We start from the raw sequence: 15,925 nt of genomic DNA on the forward strand, positions 1-15,925 counted from the left end.
AGGGGGGAGCTGACGGACATGCGAGAGGTCAGAGGGGAAATCCCGACCCAAGTTGAGAGGCCCTGAGTCTCAAGCAGAAATGCTCATGACTCCCAAGAAAATGATGGGTTTTCTGGGTCCAGAAATTTCCCCAAGCCTGTCCCCTCTGCCGGAGATAGCCCGTAGAGAAAGCAATCCTGGAGCCCCGGGCCAGCTTTCCCTCACCCATTGCAAGCCTGAGGTGGGCTTTGGACCTGCAGCCTCCTCGGGCAGCCTTTCCCCAGCAAGTCCCCTGGTTCCTTCCCATCCGCCTTCCAGGGCTCAGGGCAGCCAGAGAACGGCTCCTTAGCTCAGAAGCCTGTTCTAAGGTGCACCAGGCGCTGGAGGCTCCCGCAGCACCGAAGCCTGCAGACCCCATGTTCGCGAGGTCAGCAGCTGGGCAGCAGATCCGGAAAGCCCCCGTGAGGAACACAGTTTCTTGCTCTGTGGCCCAGATTAAGGAGATGTGTTACCTTCAGCAGTTGATCCACGGTGAACAAATAAAGGCTTGTTAGCTCTCCCAGAAGCTGGGTGTGCTGACTGAAGCTGAGATTTTGGGCTTCTGTCAGGCTCCAGAAACGACAGAGCCTCACACAAGGGACTAAAATGCCAGCATGCAAATGTCCACCAGGCCCAGGAGCTCATAGCCAAGCAGCGGTCAAGAGTGGCCAGATCTGCCGGCGCCGCGGCTCGATAGGCTAATCCTCCACCTACGGCGCCGGCACGCCGGGTTCTAGTCCCGGTCGGGGCGCCGGATTCTGTCCTGGTTGCCCCTCTTCCAGGCCAGCTCTCTGCTGTGGCCCGGGAGTGCAGTGGAGGATGGCCCAGGTGCTTGGGCCCTGCACCCCATGGGAGACCAGGAGAAGCACCTGGCTCCTGGCTTTGGATCAGCGCGGTGCACTGGCCGCAGCACGCCGGCCACGGCAGCCATTGGAGGGTGAACCAACGGCAAAGGAAGACCTTTCTCTCTCTCTCACTGTCCATTCTGCCTGTCAAAAAAAAAAAAAAAAAGTGGCCAGATCTCTGAACTAGCCAAGTCTCTGGCAGAGTGTTCACAAGACTGGTACAGGATTCCCGGCCTGGGGCTGCCCTCCTCGGTCCCCAGAGGGGCTGAGATCAGCCTGGAGCCTCCTGTGCCTCCACTCCTCAGGGCTGGCTGCGCAGCAGTGCCTCACATGCTCCCCAGCAGTCCTGGGCAGCCAGCGCCCCCGAGACAGCAGGAGCAGCCCGGCCGCCCCGCACGGCCATCCAGAGGCCGCTCCTCGCCTGTGCTGGTGAGAGGACGTGCCGTTCCCTCTTGGAAGCCAGCTCCTGGCTCGCATCCCCACCACCTGCTCTTTCCCTGTTGACAGACTGCATTTAAAACAAAACCAGAGCTATCGCGAGGCTGCAAAGCTGCCTCCTCCCTTCCCAGCCCCCACCCCCATAAACAGCAGTGAGGGGCACAGGGTGGAGGCGGCTGCTCACGGCTGCTCACCTCCTCTGGAGAGCCCACCGAGGAGTTCACTGCACCCCGAATGAAACCCACAGCCCTCCTGCCCTGTCTCCTGTACCCCATCCTGAGACCCAGCCCCCAGCTGGCTTCCTCCCGGAGCTGCCTGTGGCCCCGACCCCCAGTCTGCACCAGGGTACCTCTCTGGCCCGTCCAGCTGAGATGGCCCCCACGTGCCTACACAGGGACTGGGATCCTGGGGTCCCGATCTTCAGGCCTGGGACCCCGCCTCTCCCTCTTGGTAGGAATGAGCCCGGTCAGCACACGGAGCAGAGGCCTGCACAGCCAGTGGAACGCTGCACCCGGCAGGGCTGCCCCAGTGGGCATCCGTGTCCAGGCATCTGCCCGCGTGCGTGTGGAGCAGGGGGCCAGGAGGGAGGGCCGGGTAGGTTCTCCCTAGGTTGACGGAAATGTCAAAAGTGCCCCCGAGACCCGAGGCGTCCATGTGGATAAACTGCCAACTGGAAGGTGTGGACATGGGGGCACCCGGGGAAAGAGGCCACGTGGGCCCCAGGAGGCTGAGGGCGGAACTGGCCCAAGGCGGGAGGGACCGGTCTGAGGGCAGAAGAGCTGGGACGGAAGCTTCAAGGAAAAAAAAGGAACTGGGGGAAGCTGAGCGGCCAGACACGGGGGCCCGGGGGTCCGGGGTCCCGCTGGGGGTGAGGTGAGGCCTCCGGGCAGGCCTGCCCCCGCTGCCCGCTGTGGCCGGCGCGGGGCTGGACACGGATGGCGAGCGGGGAAGCTGAGCGGCCAGACACGGGGCCCGCGGTGTGGGCGGGGACCCGGGGACCCGCTGGGGGTGAGGTGAGGCCTCCGGGCAGGCCTGCCCCTGCTGCCCGCTGTGGCCGGCGCGGGGCCTGACACTGATGGCGAGCGGGGAAGCAGAGCGGCCTTGGCCTCTCCCCGTTCCCTTCCACCGGCCCGCACCACACGCCGCCCCCCCCTCCTACAGGGCCGCCAGGATTCCACGTGGGGCTCCCCCCTAACGACGCAACCCCCTCCACACCATTAACGTATAACTCCCCGGAAATCCTGGGGTCCCCGCACCTTCACTTTACGGAGGCGGGGGAGGCTGGGAGGGGAGCCGGGAGCTGCCCTCGGCGCGCAGCGACCCCCAGACGTGGAGAGACGCCCAAGGCCGAGTCTCCATTGCTCGCCGACCACACTGGAGAAGGCGCAGGTGAGCGCAGGTGAGCGCAGGGCGGTGCGATCAGCCCCTGGCTGTCAGTCACTCGCGCTCTCGCGTGCACGCTTCATCCACACGGCAGCCCTCTGCTGAGGTCCACACAGGCTTCGGCCACGCGCGGCCGGGACGTGCTCTGTGGAGCAGCCGCCCCCTGCCCCGCTCTCCCCGGCCACCTGAGTGCACCAGGCCCCCACGCCCGGCCCGCCTTCCCGGCGCCGAGCCCCGCCCCGCTTCCGCTTCCTGCCGTCGGGGCGGGGCTTCCGGCCGTCGGGGCGGGGCTTCCGGCTGGCGGCGGCCAGGCTGCGGGCAGTCCGGGGAGGCCGGGCCGGCGGCGGCGGCGGCGGCGGCGGCGGTGGTGGCGGCGCGGGGACCGCGGGCGGGACATGGCGGCGAACCTGAGCCGGAACGGGCCTGCGCTGCAGGAGGCCTACGTGCGGGTGGTCACGGAGAAGTCTCCGACCGACTGGTGGGCGACGAGGCGGGCCGGGCGGGCCGGTCTGCGGCGGGAGCGGGCGCCGTCGGGGCAGTCGGGGCGCAGCTGCACTGGCTCGGCCCGGGCTGCGGTGCTGGGTTCCCGGCCTGGCCGTGCTCGCCGGGCTGCCGGGCTCGTCCCAGCCCGGGACCTGCCCTGGGGAAGGGGTCGCCCGCAGCCTTGCGTGGGGAGGCGGAAGCCACGCCCGGGCTCCCGCTCCGCCCCTGGGGTCCGGCGGCCGGCGCGGTCGGGGCTCCAGGCCTGGCGCTCCGGGAACGTGCCTCTCCGAGCCTGAGCCCTGTGCGGATGGATCGAGGTGGCTCCGGGGGCTGGCGGGCGGCCCGGGGCCCGGGGCTGATGCCTGAGATCTGCCCCGTTGTGAGCTCTGTGTGCCGGGCGGCACGCCGTCCGCTCGGGAGCCATCGCACCGGCTTCCGCTGCTGGCTCGGCCCGCAGGAATTCACCCACGAGTCTGGGTTATTTTTCCTAGGCGGGCGTCCAGATGTCGCCTCCAGCCCCGCCTCTCCCGCCTGTGTTCCGCGGGGTGCTCCCGGACCCCCGCCCGCGGCCTCAGACCCCACTGGAAGGGTCTGCACTCGAAGCCCCCTGCTTTGGTTCCCAGCAGGATCCTTGGCCGGGGCTGGGTTTGCTCTCGGTCGCCTGTTTAACCCGCACTGACTCCCTGGGCGACTCCCCGCTGATCTCCGTCCCCCGCCCTCCCGGGAAGCATCTGCTTGGGGGGGGGAGTGTGAGAGAGAGATGCCCTGCACGGGGTGTGTGTGTGTGTGTGTGTGAGAGAGAGAGAGAGAGAGTGAGTGTGACGCCCAGCAGCTCAGCCGGCTGCTCTCACCTGGGTGTGTGTGTGTGTCGCCTTGCACGGGGTTTGTGTGTGTGAGTGAGTGAGTGAGATGCCCAGCAGCTCAGCCGGCTGCTCTCGCCTGGGCCTTCTTACCAGGGCTGTCTCCTGCCACCCCGGGCTGGCACTGACCCCCGCCCCACTGCGCCGTCCCCCGAGGGTGCCGAGCCTGCACTGTGGCACGAGCCCCTGGCCCCCACCCTCTGTCGCGGCCCTGTGGGTACTCAGCACACACTGCATGGCCCGTCCCCCCTTGCTAGCTGAGAAAGCACCTCGAGCGTGTCACTTCCCTAGGCAGCGGCTTCCTGGTGCACGCTGAGCGAGGCCCGCGCCGCCCCCCTGCTCGCCCTGAGTGACCCAGTTCCTGCGCCCGTCACGCTCCCACGACGGGGCCGCACCTGCTTGCCACTGCCCTTCCTCAAACTGTCGGGCCGGTTCCTCTTCCACGCCCTCGCTCTTGCCGTCCCCTCAGCCTGCCGTGCTGCCTCCCCCGTCTCGGGTCTCTGCTCCAAGGAGGTGGCCCCCACTCTCTGGCAGCAGCCATCTCCATGGCTGGCTGGCTTTAGGCACAAAGGGGCCCCGGGCTGGGAAGCTCTGTGCGTTTTCTCGCCACCTTTAACTCCCCTAGAAGGGGTGGGGCGGCCCTGCCTCTGCCCTCGGCCTGGTGCGAGGTTGCTGTGCATGCTGGGTGCCCTGACAAACAGTGGACTGGGAGTCACACAGAAAGTGATCCAGAGGCTCCGCACAGGGGGGTGCTGTCCGGCAGGCAGCACTGGGCTGGGCGGCGTGGGGTAGGGAACAGCCGAGGGTCTGTCTCCTGCCCCCTCCCCCCAGATCTTGGAGTGGTTGGCTCTCCCCTGGCTTGCTTGTCGCCTGTCCCTGTGTCACTCCCTGCCGGTGCCTTTCAGGTTTGGGCATGGGTGGATGTCTTGTCTTTTCACACCTGTGTATCTCACAGCCGGCTGAGCGTCCCTGTGAGTGCGTGGGAGTCAGAGACCCCAGCGTATGTTGTCCTCGGAGCCGAGCTGTGCCCCCTGTGTGCGTGGCTCTGTCCCTCGGCAAGTCAGCTGAGATGGCTGGCTGCACTGCGGCCAGCTAAAAACCTGCCTGGCAGGCTGCAGCGGGGTGGGCAGGGCCCGTGCCTGCCGGGGCTGTTCCGGGGAGGCCAGGCTGCTCTGGGTGGAGCAGGAGGGTGCGGTGTGGTGAGGTTGGACAGAGGCCGCGTGTGTGTTTTTCAGGGCGCTCTTCACCTATGAAGGCAACAGCAATGACATCCGTGTGGCTGGCACAGGCGGTGAGTGTGGCCTCCGGTGGCTCCCTGGGGGAGGTGGGAGGTGTGCAAAGGGGAGACGGCTGTGGCCAGCACAGTCCACCCTGACTGCCTCTCGGTCACCACAGTGGGAAGAAGGGGACTGGGGCACACTGAGGGCGGGGAGCAGGCCCCTTCCTGCTTCCTGTAGACCCACCCCCACGGCAGCTAGCCAAGACGTGGGCTAGCACCAGGCAGGACCACGGGCCAAAGCCCTCGCACCTCAGTCCACTGCGTGACCAGGGCCCAGTGCCTCTGGCCACTTTGGGCAGCCTGGGGTTTCAGATGTGAGTAGAAATATTCCCCTGTGGACTCCTTTACCTGGGGCACGGGGCAGCGTGGTTCTCTGGGTCCCTAGGGAAGAACCCGGGGAGCCACCTGCTCTCTCCAGCTCACAGGCAGCCTGTGTCCAGGGCGCCAGCCCCATAGCTGGTAGGGTGGAGGCCGCAGACCCTCCACCTGTGTCCTGGCCCAGCTGTGGGCAGGTGTGCCAGGAGTGGCAGCATCGCTGCGGGGGGGGCCCTCCAGGGGGGCCGGTCTCTGCGAGGACAGACTCTGGCCACGCCGGGCTGGGACAGAGGGGCACACACGGCAGCCCCTGCTGATCCCCCTGCGCCCTCTGCACGCTCGCCCGAGCTGTTCAGGGAGTGTCGGGAGCACGTGCTGCGCTTGGCCACATGCGCGGTGTGGAGAGAGGGCTTCTTCCTCTTACACGCGGGTCTCCCGGGTGGGTCCCCTTTGCAGAAGGCCTACTGTTGAGTGCTAGTGTCTGCCGGGGCGTGGACAGGGCTGTGCTGTCTGAGCAGGTTGCCCGCCTCGTGTTCCTGCGGCTCCTGGAGCTGCCGTACTGCTCCTCCTCACAGCCTGGGACGCTCTGGGAGCCGGGCTCAGCACTGGGAGAATGGTTTAGGTCCCTGCCCTCCAGCCCTTTCCTCCGAGTCTCTGAGCCCTGGCGTCTGGCAGTCACACGGGTGACCCCGCAGCCCTGCTCTCCCGGGCTCTCCGTGGGGGTCCAGGCACCAGGGAACATGGCGTAGAGGGTGACCCCGCAGCCCTGCTCTCCCGGGCTCTCCGTGGGGGTCCAGGCACCAGGGAACATGGCGTAGAGGGTGACCGCGCAGCCCTGCTCTCCCGGGCTCTCCGTGGGGGTCCAGGCACCTGGCGTAGAGGGTGACCGCGCAGCCCTGCTCTCCCGGGCTCTCCGTGGGGGTCCAGGCACCTGGTGTAGAGGGTGGCCCCGCAGCCTCCATCGGGGCCTCTGGTGCTGGTCTGCAGTATTCCCAGAGTCACCTGTGGGCCTAGAGGCGTGGTCTGTAAGCGTGGGCGAGAAGTCACTGGAGGTGCTCCTCAGAGACCCGGGCGCCAGACCTGCCCCACCCAGCTCTCCCTAGCGTCAGCCTGGGGGCGGGGCCCGGGGCAGTAGGAGTGGGGGCCCTGGTGCAGGGGGCAAGGCTCCCTGGCTGGCCGAGCAGGTGCTGGGCGGGCGGGGGTGGGCGGGGCCGGCCTCTAACGTCCTGTGGCCTGCAGAGGGCGGCCTGGAGGAGCTTGTGGAAGAGCTCAACAGCGGGAAGGTGATGTACGCCTTCTGCAGAGTCAAGGACCCCAACTCCGGCCTGCCCAAGTTTGTCCTCATCAACTGGGTACGTGCGGTCAGAAAGCCTGGTTCCTGTGCTGTGCCGCCCTCGGGAGCACGGTGCTGCGGGGCGCGGCCTAGGGCAGCGGGACAGCCCGTCCGTCTGCTCCGGTTCCTGCACGCAGAGCCCAGACGGCGGGCAAACAGTCACAGGAGCCCTTGCTGTCCCCTCAGGGTGGCCGCTCTGGGCGCAGAGGGCCAGGGTGTGCGCAGGAGCCTGGGGGCACACAGACAGGCAAACAGTCACAGGAGCCCTTGCTGTCCCCTCAGGGTGGCCGCTCTGGGCACAGAGGGCCTGGGCCTGCTCGGGAGCCTGGGGGCACAGACAGGCTCCTGCGGAGCAGAGTGCCCTGATGGGGACAGGAGGAAAACCCGTGGTGGGGGCGGAGACTCGTCTCATCTGTGGGACGTGTTCTGGAGAATGGCTCCTGCTTCGGGGGTTGCGATTTTCTCTTTGCTGGGACACGGGGGCTGCTGGGTCCCGGGGGCGGGGGCTTTGGGGCTACGCTGGTCATGCTGGGTGTGCTTGTGTTACAGACAGGCGAGGGCGTGAACGACGTGCGGAAGGGAGTGTGCGCCAACCACGTCAGCACCATGGCCAACTTCCTGAAGGTGAGGGCCGTACCCGGCCGGCTGCCCTGTAGCAGCCTTCCAGGGGGGCGCCCCCAGGCCCCTGGGCGCGTGCACAACGGCCATTCCCCTGGCCATGGGCCACGACCAGAGAGTTCCCCCTGGGCAGTGAGTGCGCACGTGCTTGCACTTCAAAGCGTCTGTATCAAGAGTGGCTGTGGCTCCTTGTCAGGTGACTGTGTGTCTGATTGCTGGCAAGGAGACGTGGGACTTTGATTCTGCTCCTGCCAACCCTTCAGAGCTGCCGTTCCCCACGCGGGAGCTGAAAGGACGCCGGGCCGCTGGTCTAGAGCAGCAGTGACTGACGCACGGGCCCGGCTTCTTGGGGGAAAGCAGGCTCGCTTTGTCTCCAGATGGCGTCACAGCTGGCTGCCGCTGACGGAAGGCAGGACTTTCGTGCCTGGGCAGCCACAGAGCGACAGCAGGGACTGTCCCGCATCCACACAGCGGGACAGGTGCCCGGGGTTTGAGCCCTCAAGGGGAGCACATGCTTTAGTTCCCAGCGGCCAGATGGGACCCTCCGTCCACGTGCAGCAGTGGCTGTAGGAGCTGGGCCCGTCCTCGCCTCCACGGCTGCGCTCAAGTGCCACTTCCTCCCAGGGGGCCCACGTGACCATCAACGCGCGGGCCGAGGAGGACGTGGAGCCCGAGTGCATCATGCAGAAGGTGGCCAAGGCCTCGGGGGCCAACTACAGCTTCCACAAGGAAAGTGGCCGCTTCCAGGACGCGGGGCCCCAGGCCCCAGTGGTGAGTGCTGCCCCCAGCCCGGACCCTTCATTGGGGGGAGCCCCAGTGGCCAGGCCTCGCTTGGCTTCTATGGATGGTAACTCCGAAGCCCTGCTGGCACTGACCCTGCCGTGGGCCTGCAGCCCTGGAGCCGGCTCTGGGGGGTCAGGGTGGAAGCTCTGATAGACCAGATCCCCTCGGGCCATGGCGCCCAACCCCACGTGGCTCCTGGTAGCAGCCACCACGGAGAAACTTCATGTGGTAGCAGGGCAAAGTCCAAAACCGGAGCGGACACTTCTGAGTGGTGGGAGACTCCTGTGGACCTTAGCCCTGTGACGGGCAGAGCTGACAGCCAGGAGCCACATCCTCCGCCACGGGATCTGTGCTGGCTGCTGCACACTGCGGGCCGGTCACTCAGCAGTGGCAGAGCAGCCGCCCCAGGCCCCTGGGGGCCACGGGGGGCGCTGTGGGGCAGGCAGCTTCCTGGGCCTCTTTCCGGCCATCTTGGTGTTTGGGCCTAGTGGCTGGCTGTCCTCTCTCTGGCCTGGTGGGCCTACTCCGAGGCCCAGGTCCCAGCGCACGCCCTGACCCCACAGGGCTCGGTGTACCAGAAGACCAACGCCGTGTCTGAGATCCAGAGGGTTGGCAAAGACAGCTTCTGGGCCAAAGCCGAGGTGAGGCTGCTGCCGTGTCTTGGTTCACCTGTGTGGGAAGCACCGCTGACAGATGGTCAGCCTGAGGGCTGGCTGGGCACGGGCCCTGGGGCACACCCTCCTGCCACCGCGGGCCCTGGCCCGAGCAGGGCTGAGCAGGCAGGCCTCCCTGCAGAAGGAGGAGGAGAACCGGCGGCTGGAGGAGAAGCGGCGGGCCGAGGAGGAGCGGCAGCGGCTGGAGCAGGAGCGCAGGGAGCGGGAGCTGCGGGAAGCCGCACGCCGGGAGCAGTACTATCAGGAGCAGCAGCTCGCGGCCAGCCCCCCCAGGTGAGCCCCGCCCTCACCCAGTCCCGGGGGGGCGGGGCTGAGGTGGCCCTGCACCGCGCCTCAGCTCCCCCCACTGGCTCTTCCGGCAGGAGAAGCGAGCAGCCGCAGGAAGTGGTCTCAAGGAGCAGAGAGGAGTGGGTGAGCCTGGACGCCCCCCGCAGAGGGCCTGGGAGCTCACAGGTCTGCACCCCACACAGCCCCTGCCCTGGGCTTCCCAGGCCCCGCAGAGGCGTGGAGGAGAGGAAAGCCGAGGGCAGACACTTCAGCGTGGACTGTGGAAGGCCCTGGGCCTCTGACACCCCCCCCCCAAGCTTTGCGGGGAGACGAGGAGACCCTGGCTGATGCTCACGGCTGGGGTCGCTGTGTCTCCCCCACCAGGAGTCTGCCGGGCAGCAGGCCGCCCACCCGCGGGACATCTTCAAGCAGAAGGAGAGGGCCATGTCCACCACCTCTGTCTCGAGCCCTCAGCCAGGTGAGCCCTCCCTCCGGGCCCCCCGAGTGTGTGACACGTACGAGAGGGCGGCGACGAGGCCTGGGGCCTCGTGGGTGACCACGTGCCACGTGCTCAGCTCCAGCTCCTGGGCCCGGACCCACCTCAAGCGCGTGGCGGGGTGTGTGTGCGTGTGTGTGCGGTGTGCTATGTGTGTTGTGTGTGTGGTGTGTGCGTGCTGTGTGTGCTGTGCTGTGTACATGTGTGTGTGCTGTGTGTGCACGTGCGTGTCTACACACCAGGGACTGCTTCTGACGAGCGCGTTTGCTGGGGTTTGCAGGCAAGCTAAAGAGCCCCTTCCTGCAGAAGCAGCTCACCCAGCCGGAGAGCCCCTTCGCCAGAGAGCCGGCTCCTGCGGCCTCACAGCCGGCGGCAGGCAAGGCTTCGTCGCCGCCTGGGCCCCGTGGGGGCTGATGAGGTGCACGGGGGTGTGGGCACAGGAGAGGGTGAGACCTGCTGTGTCCTGTTGCAGACGTCCGGGAGGAGCCAGCACCCCACGCTCCTCCGTGCCTAGAGCAGGCGGAAGAGGAGGCTGTGTATGAGGAGCCCCCACAGCCAGAGGCCCTCTATGAGGAGCCCCCGCTGGTAGGTTCCCTGCGGGGGTGGGGGTGGGCGCGTGAAGGGGCCAGAGGTGCCTGGGTTTGCCATGGCGCACACACTACAGGGTGTGAAGCACCCGTTGGGGGCCAGCGCCCTGTGCGGGTCCCGCTGGGCCTTTGTTTTCTGCACCTCGGGCTGATGGCCACACTGCCAGGCTTGACCTGAGCCGCCCAGGGCAGGGCGGGGACTGAGTGTGGGGCCACATCGTTCGTACTCCCCCTGCAGATGGAGCAGCCAGGAGCTGGCTCTGAGCATGTTGAACACTACGTTCAGGGCCAGGATCTCAGTGGGCACGGGCTGTGCGCCCGGGCCCTGTACGACTACCAGGCAGGTAAGGCTCCCAGCTGGGGGACAGGGGGTCTCAGGAAGAGGAGCTGGAGTGGGAGGCTAACTTGGGGTGGGTCCCCTCTGGAGCATCAGCCCATCCCATCCCCAGGAATGCCAGGTAGCGTACTTGTAGCACCTGGAGGGCTGGCCGAGACACTGGCTCTGCAGGTGTCCGTGCCGGGCCTTGGCAGGAGCGCTCTGTCAAGAGCTGTGCCCGCCAGCAGCAGCGGCCACTGTGCTCAGGGAAGGGGTAGCAGGGGCCTGGGGTCCAGAGCCCCCAGCGCAGCCCCGGGCTTTGCCCTCTTTGCAGCGGACGACACAGAGATCTCCTTTGACCCTGAGAACCTGATCACAGGCATCGAGGTGATCGACGAAGGCTGGTGGCGGGGCTACGGGCCCGACGGCCACTTCGGCATGTTCCCCGCCAACTACGTGGAGCTCATTGAGTGAGGCTGAGCCTGTCCCCCCCCCCCCCCCCACCCAGACGCAGCTTCCTTACTGCTGGGTGGGGCCCGATAAGGACCAGGCCCTGGGGCTCCCTCTGTCATCCCAGAAGCAGCAATAACCTGGTGACTCCCACAGTCCTGCCTGGGGCCAGTCCCCTGGGGACGTGGAGGAGCTGGGGCCCCTGGGGGCCGCCTTTGCCTTTTTTCCTTCTCTGGGTCCCAAGGGAGCGCGGCTGTAGCCGTTTAGGTTGACCCTTGGGAGCAGTGAACTTGAGTCTGACCAAAGTGAGAGTGGATGGTGGGGGCGCTGACAGGGAGACTTCCTGCCGCCCCCCCCAGTGCGTGCCTCAGCCGCCTCTGGCTGCCCGAGGGCCGCGCTGGCCTGCGCGTTCTCCCAGCCTATCCCTGCCTGAAGAATAGACCTCAATCACCAGTTTGATCCAGATTCCCAGCTCTGATCCGAGTGCCCCCTGGGGAAACGCCTCCCAGGTGTGTGTGTGTGTGTGTGTGCTATGCCCTCGGCCTCTGGGACCAGTGGTCAGCCACCTGGGAGCGCATAAACGCCATGTGACAAGCTGGAGTCCTGCGTGTCCGTGTCCATGGCTCTGGGAGAGCCAGTGTCTGCCCCAAGGCAGAGCGTGTGGGGAACGAGGTCCCTCTGTGCTCACGTCCCAACCTCACCTCCCAACTGTGAAGGCTCCAGGAATCCGGGGGGTGCCTGCTTTGGGAGCCCCCTCGCGCATGCCTGTGCCTGGGAGCTGGGGCTCAGGAGCCAGCCCTGCAAGGGGAGGCATGGCTGCAGTGTGGTAAGCGTGGTGGAGCGGAGGGCTGCTCTCCCCGCTGTGGCCCGGTGCAGCCCAAGTCCAGAGTGTGGTCCCCCAGTGGCTCTTTAGGGGCACCTAGGGGTTTGCGCAAGAGTGCAGCTTCCTGGGTGCTATGTGCCTTGACAGTGCTCCACCCCTGGTGATGGCGGATTGGGACGTGGCTACCCCCAGCTTCCCAGGGTTGCCTACAGCTAAGGGACTGACTAGGCAGGCCAAGATCCCGTCACACGTGGCCACAGTGGACTTGAAGCAGGGGGAGGAGGTTCCTTTATTGCCATTGCCCACCCTCACTTGGCCTTGCCCTGGGCAGCCACAGCCTCCATGGCCTTCCGCACCGTCTCCTCGTCTCCCAGGAACCTCATGGGCTTGGTGGGCTTCAGCGCCTGGTCCAGCTCGTAGACAATGGGGATCCCGGTGGGCAGATTCAGCTCCATGATGGCCTGGTCCGACATCCCTGAAGCAGGGGACAGCATCTGTGAGCCCCCTTGCACCCACCCTGTCCACGCAGCAGACCAGGCCTTGTTAGGCCACGCAGCCAGGCTGCCTGGCACCAACCCCACAGAACTGCGCCTAAAGGTCAAGGCGGGACCAAGCTAGGCCAGCAGCCCACAGAAATAGCCCAGTGGTAAAACCCAGGCCTGCTCCCCACCCCCTCTGCCAGGGGCCAAGACCTGAGGAGGCCCTGCCCGGCAGGCCAGACCAGAGCCAGGAGCTTTCTAGAGGGCTCTGCGTGTGCGACTTCCTGGGCAGAGCGTGCGTGAGCAGCGGGCAAGGGGGAGAGGCCGTGCTGGGTGGAGAAACCCAACCCACAGCCCCTGGCGGCCGGGAATAGCAGCTCGACCTTTGCTGCTGGTGCCACCCCACCCTCTGCTGGTGGGAGGGTCCAGAGTGTTCTCTGGGGAGCCCTATACCCCTTACCCTGATGCCTGGTCTCCCAGCGGGGTCAGGGAGGCGGCAGGGAGAGGCCCCCAGAAGGCAGGGTGGGAGGTGGCCACCCCCCTCGGGCTCCAGCCCAGGGCTTAGAGCTGCCCGTGGACCCCCAGGCCTGTTCATGAGCCCCCCTTGCTCATTACCTGATGGCCTCACCACAGGCCCCGAGCCGGCCGCTCCCTAGCTCTGCCTCTGCACCTACCTGGGGAGGACTTGAGGGACTGCGCTCTGCTTGGAGAGCACAGGGGGCCGGGGCTGGGGCCGCCTGGCTGGGTGTCCTTGGCAGGACGCCACCCTGAAGCCTCTGCCCCTCCCCTGGTGGGCCCTGCCTTAGGGAGGGGCAGCAGCCTGGCCACAGCCTTAAGAACGTTACCCAAGGAAAGTGAAGGTCACAGTTCCCTCGTGACACCCCCCCCCCCCAGTTGTCTGAAGCCCCTGTGGTGGGAACTCGGGAGCGGCCTCACCTTCCAGGTGTTTGACGATGCCGCGCAGGCTGTTGCCGTGCGCCGCGATGAGCACGCGCTTGCCGGCCTTGATCTGCGGGGCGATCTCCTCGTTCCAGAAGGGCAGGGCCCGGGCGATGGTGTCCTTGAGGCTCTCGCAGGTGGGCAGCTCGCCCGGCTTCAGCCCCGCGTACCGCCGCTCCTGGAGGGCAGGGGACATGGCTGTTCCCTCCCTGGACCCCCGGCCCCACCCAGCTCTGCGCCCGGCCTCCCGGGGCTCACCTTGCTGATGGAGGTGTAGTAGGGGTGCTTCTCGTCCATGGGGGGCGGCGGGATGTCGAAGGAGCGGCGCCAGATCTTCACCTGCTCCTCCCCGTGCTTGGCCGCCGTCTCGGCCTTGTTGAGGCCGGTGAGGCCCCCGTAGTGCCGCTCGTTGAGGCGCCAGGTGCGCACCACGGGCAGCCACATCTGGTCTGTGCCGTCCAGGATAGTCCAGAGGGTGCGGATGGCACGCTTCAGCACCGACGTGTAGCAGATGTCAAACTCCATCTTGGCGTCCTTGATGGCAACCGCTCCCCGCTTGGCCTCCTCGGCCCCCTTCTCGCTCAGCTCTGCATCGAACCAGCCGCAGAACCGGTTCTCCTGGTTCCAGGTGCTCTCGCCGTGGCGGACCATCACCAGCCGGTGGGTGGCCATGGTGGCGGCAGAGATGGGGGCTGTGGACCAGGACAGCACCTGGGCAGCACCTCCCGTTTATAACAGTCCAGCCCCAGCCCCCACCCCAGCCAACTGCCAATCAGCATTCCAGGAGGGACAGGCGGCAGCAGGTGGCCAGTAGCAGCGCCGCTGGGTGGGGGCAAGCCAAAGAGCTGATCTGAAAATAGCCCAGCCTGGGCTCCAGTGGCGTCCCTAACCCTGTGCGGCCATAGCAGAGCCTGGGCTGGGTGGGGCCGCGGAGCAGGGCTGGACAGAAGTCAGGCCTGGGGGAGGGGCGCCCAGGGGAGGCTTCAGGAGGTCAGGAATCCTCGTGGCCCCCTCTGCCCTCCCCTACTTGGCGGAGGCACAGAAGCCAGAACAGCTCCTTTCAGTCCTAACCCCCGGACGAGCCTGTCAGGCACCACCTGGTTGGTGTTGAGGCCACGTGTGCACACATGTAGGTCTGTGTGGTCACAGCCCACGTGCACATGTCCGCACACAGGCTGTAGCTGCAGCACGTGTGTTAGGGGTGCGCACACGCACGCCTCTGCTGCGCTCAGCCTGGTGGAGAGCCTCCTCGCCCCACACCGCCCTCGGCAGGAGTCAGCTGGTGCTCATTTGCCTCGCTCCCCTCCATGGCCCTTGCCCGAGCCAGGCCTTCCCCCTACCGAGCCGAGACCACCTTCAAAAAAGTCACCCCAGACTCGGCCCCCAGGGTTCTCCGCCTCCTGGGCACAGGAGTCAGTCACTGGTCCCGGACAGCTCAGTGCGAGCCCCACCTGCCACACCCCAGCCAGCTTGTGAGAACAGGAGGGGTGGGGCAGACTTGGGCAGGAGCGTGCAAGCCCCCAGGGGAGGGCTCCTACCTGGGGACCCCCACGCAGGAGCACCAACAGGCAGGGAGAACTGGCGTTTTGTCCCTTGGTCACGGCTGGAATCGACTCCCCAGACACTCAGCCCCTTGGCAGTGGGGCAGGGCTGGCGGCTGGCAGGTCTGGTGCAGACAGCCCTGGTGCCAGGAAGCAGCCCCGTGGGGCAGTGGGAAGAGCAGAATGCCAGGCTCAGCCAGGATGAGCCCCAAGGAGCCCAGAGTGGCCTGCGGTTGGCCACGTCACTGCTGTGCTGAGGCAGGAGAAGCCGGCGCCCGGATGGGGGCCACTCGGCCCAGGCTGCGTGCAGCAGGAGCTGCCGCACTGGGGAGCCCCAGGGCCTTGCTTCAACAGAGCAGGCAGGGCATGGAGAAGGCAAGAGGAGCCCAGAGCAGGGTCAGCTGGGGCGGGGCAGGGGCAAGACCGGGTCTCTGAGCCGTGGCCCCAGCCCGACTCCTCTCTGATCCGTTGGACGAGTTTGCTGTTCAAGCAGAGTTCTGCCCTGGGCCCCTGTCCAGTGGAATGTGAGGCACGCGGGTGGCAGTGAGGCCCTGGGGAGTGAGCGAGGGGGTGGGGACTGTATGTCTCGAGAGGGTGGGGGACCGTCTCCCACAGGCCACACGTCCACCCTGCACCATGATGCAGGGAGCCCGGGGCTCAGCAGGGGCAGCAGAGATAAGAGGGCGAGTTACCTCCTCCTCACACTGCCTGGAGACCAGGAAGGGCACCTGCTATGGTCAGAAAGTGCTCCAGGAGACGCCACACAAGCAGCAGGGAAGAGGTCAGGTGGGGGAACCCCCTTCTTCTTTCCTCTTCGTGGAGGTCAGCCAAGCAGGCACCACCCATGGCCCCAGGAACGCGAGGGCAGTGCTCCTGCTGTCTCCCCCTGCCCTGCACGGCCCCGGCCACTGTGGCAGGAAGCACACAGCAGCGTGGGAACCGGAAGCCCCTGGTTCCTGGTTAGAGGCCTTGGAAGGAGCCCCTGAGGTCACTGAAAG

The 15,925-nt window shown here is 66.9% G+C and overlaps 2 protein-coding genes across 4 annotated transcripts; one reads left to right on the forward strand and one right to left on the reverse strand.

The window, feature by feature from the left end:
* Positions 1-3,040: 3,040 nt before the first annotated feature.
* Positions 3,041-11,763, forward strand: DBNL (drebrin like). 2 transcript variants are annotated; one of them, XM_062178603.1, is made up of 13 exons: positions 3,041-3,162; positions 5,263-5,318; positions 6,861-6,973; positions 7,504-7,578; positions 8,197-8,343; positions 8,919-8,996; positions 9,151-9,302; positions 9,392-9,440; positions 9,681-9,774; positions 10,073-10,168; positions 10,265-10,377; positions 10,618-10,723; positions 11,030-11,763. In XM_062178603.1, the coding sequence occupies exons 1-13, from the start codon at positions 3,080-3,082 to the stop codon at positions 11,167-11,169; spliced, it is 1,302 nt and encodes a 433-aa protein (XP_062034587.1). In that variant the 5' UTR covers positions 3,041-3,079; the 3' UTR covers positions 11,170-11,763. The 2 variants fall into 2 exon arrangements, with proteins under 2 accessions (XP_062034587.1, XP_062034588.1); XM_062178604.1 differs by lacking the exon at positions 10,073-10,168.
* A 475-nt stretch (positions 11,764-12,238) lies between these two features.
* On the reverse strand, positions 12,239-15,114 carry PGAM2 (phosphoglycerate mutase 2). 2 transcript variants are annotated; one of them, XM_062179155.1, is made up of 4 exons: positions 14,925-15,114; positions 13,645-14,078; positions 13,384-13,564; positions 12,239-12,443 (listed from the first exon to the last, which is right to left on the reverse strand). In XM_062179155.1, the coding sequence occupies exons 2-4, from the start codon at positions 14,056-14,058 to the stop codon at positions 12,277-12,279; spliced, it is 762 nt and encodes a 253-aa protein (XP_062035139.1). In that variant the 5' UTR covers positions 14,059-14,078; positions 14,925-15,114; the 3' UTR covers positions 12,239-12,276. The 2 variants fall into 2 exon arrangements, with proteins under 2 accessions (XP_062035139.1, XP_062035140.1); XM_062179156.1 differs by lacking the exon at positions 14,925-15,114 and having other exon boundaries at positions 13,645-14,097.
* Positions 15,115-15,925: the final 811 nt, after the last annotated feature.

This window comes from Lepus europaeus, chromosome 20 (genome assembly GCF_033115175.1).
Source record: "Lepus europaeus isolate LE1 chromosome 20, mLepTim1.pri, whole genome shotgun sequence".
NCBI lineage: Eukaryota > Metazoa > Chordata > Mammalia > Lagomorpha > Leporidae > Lepus > Lepus europaeus.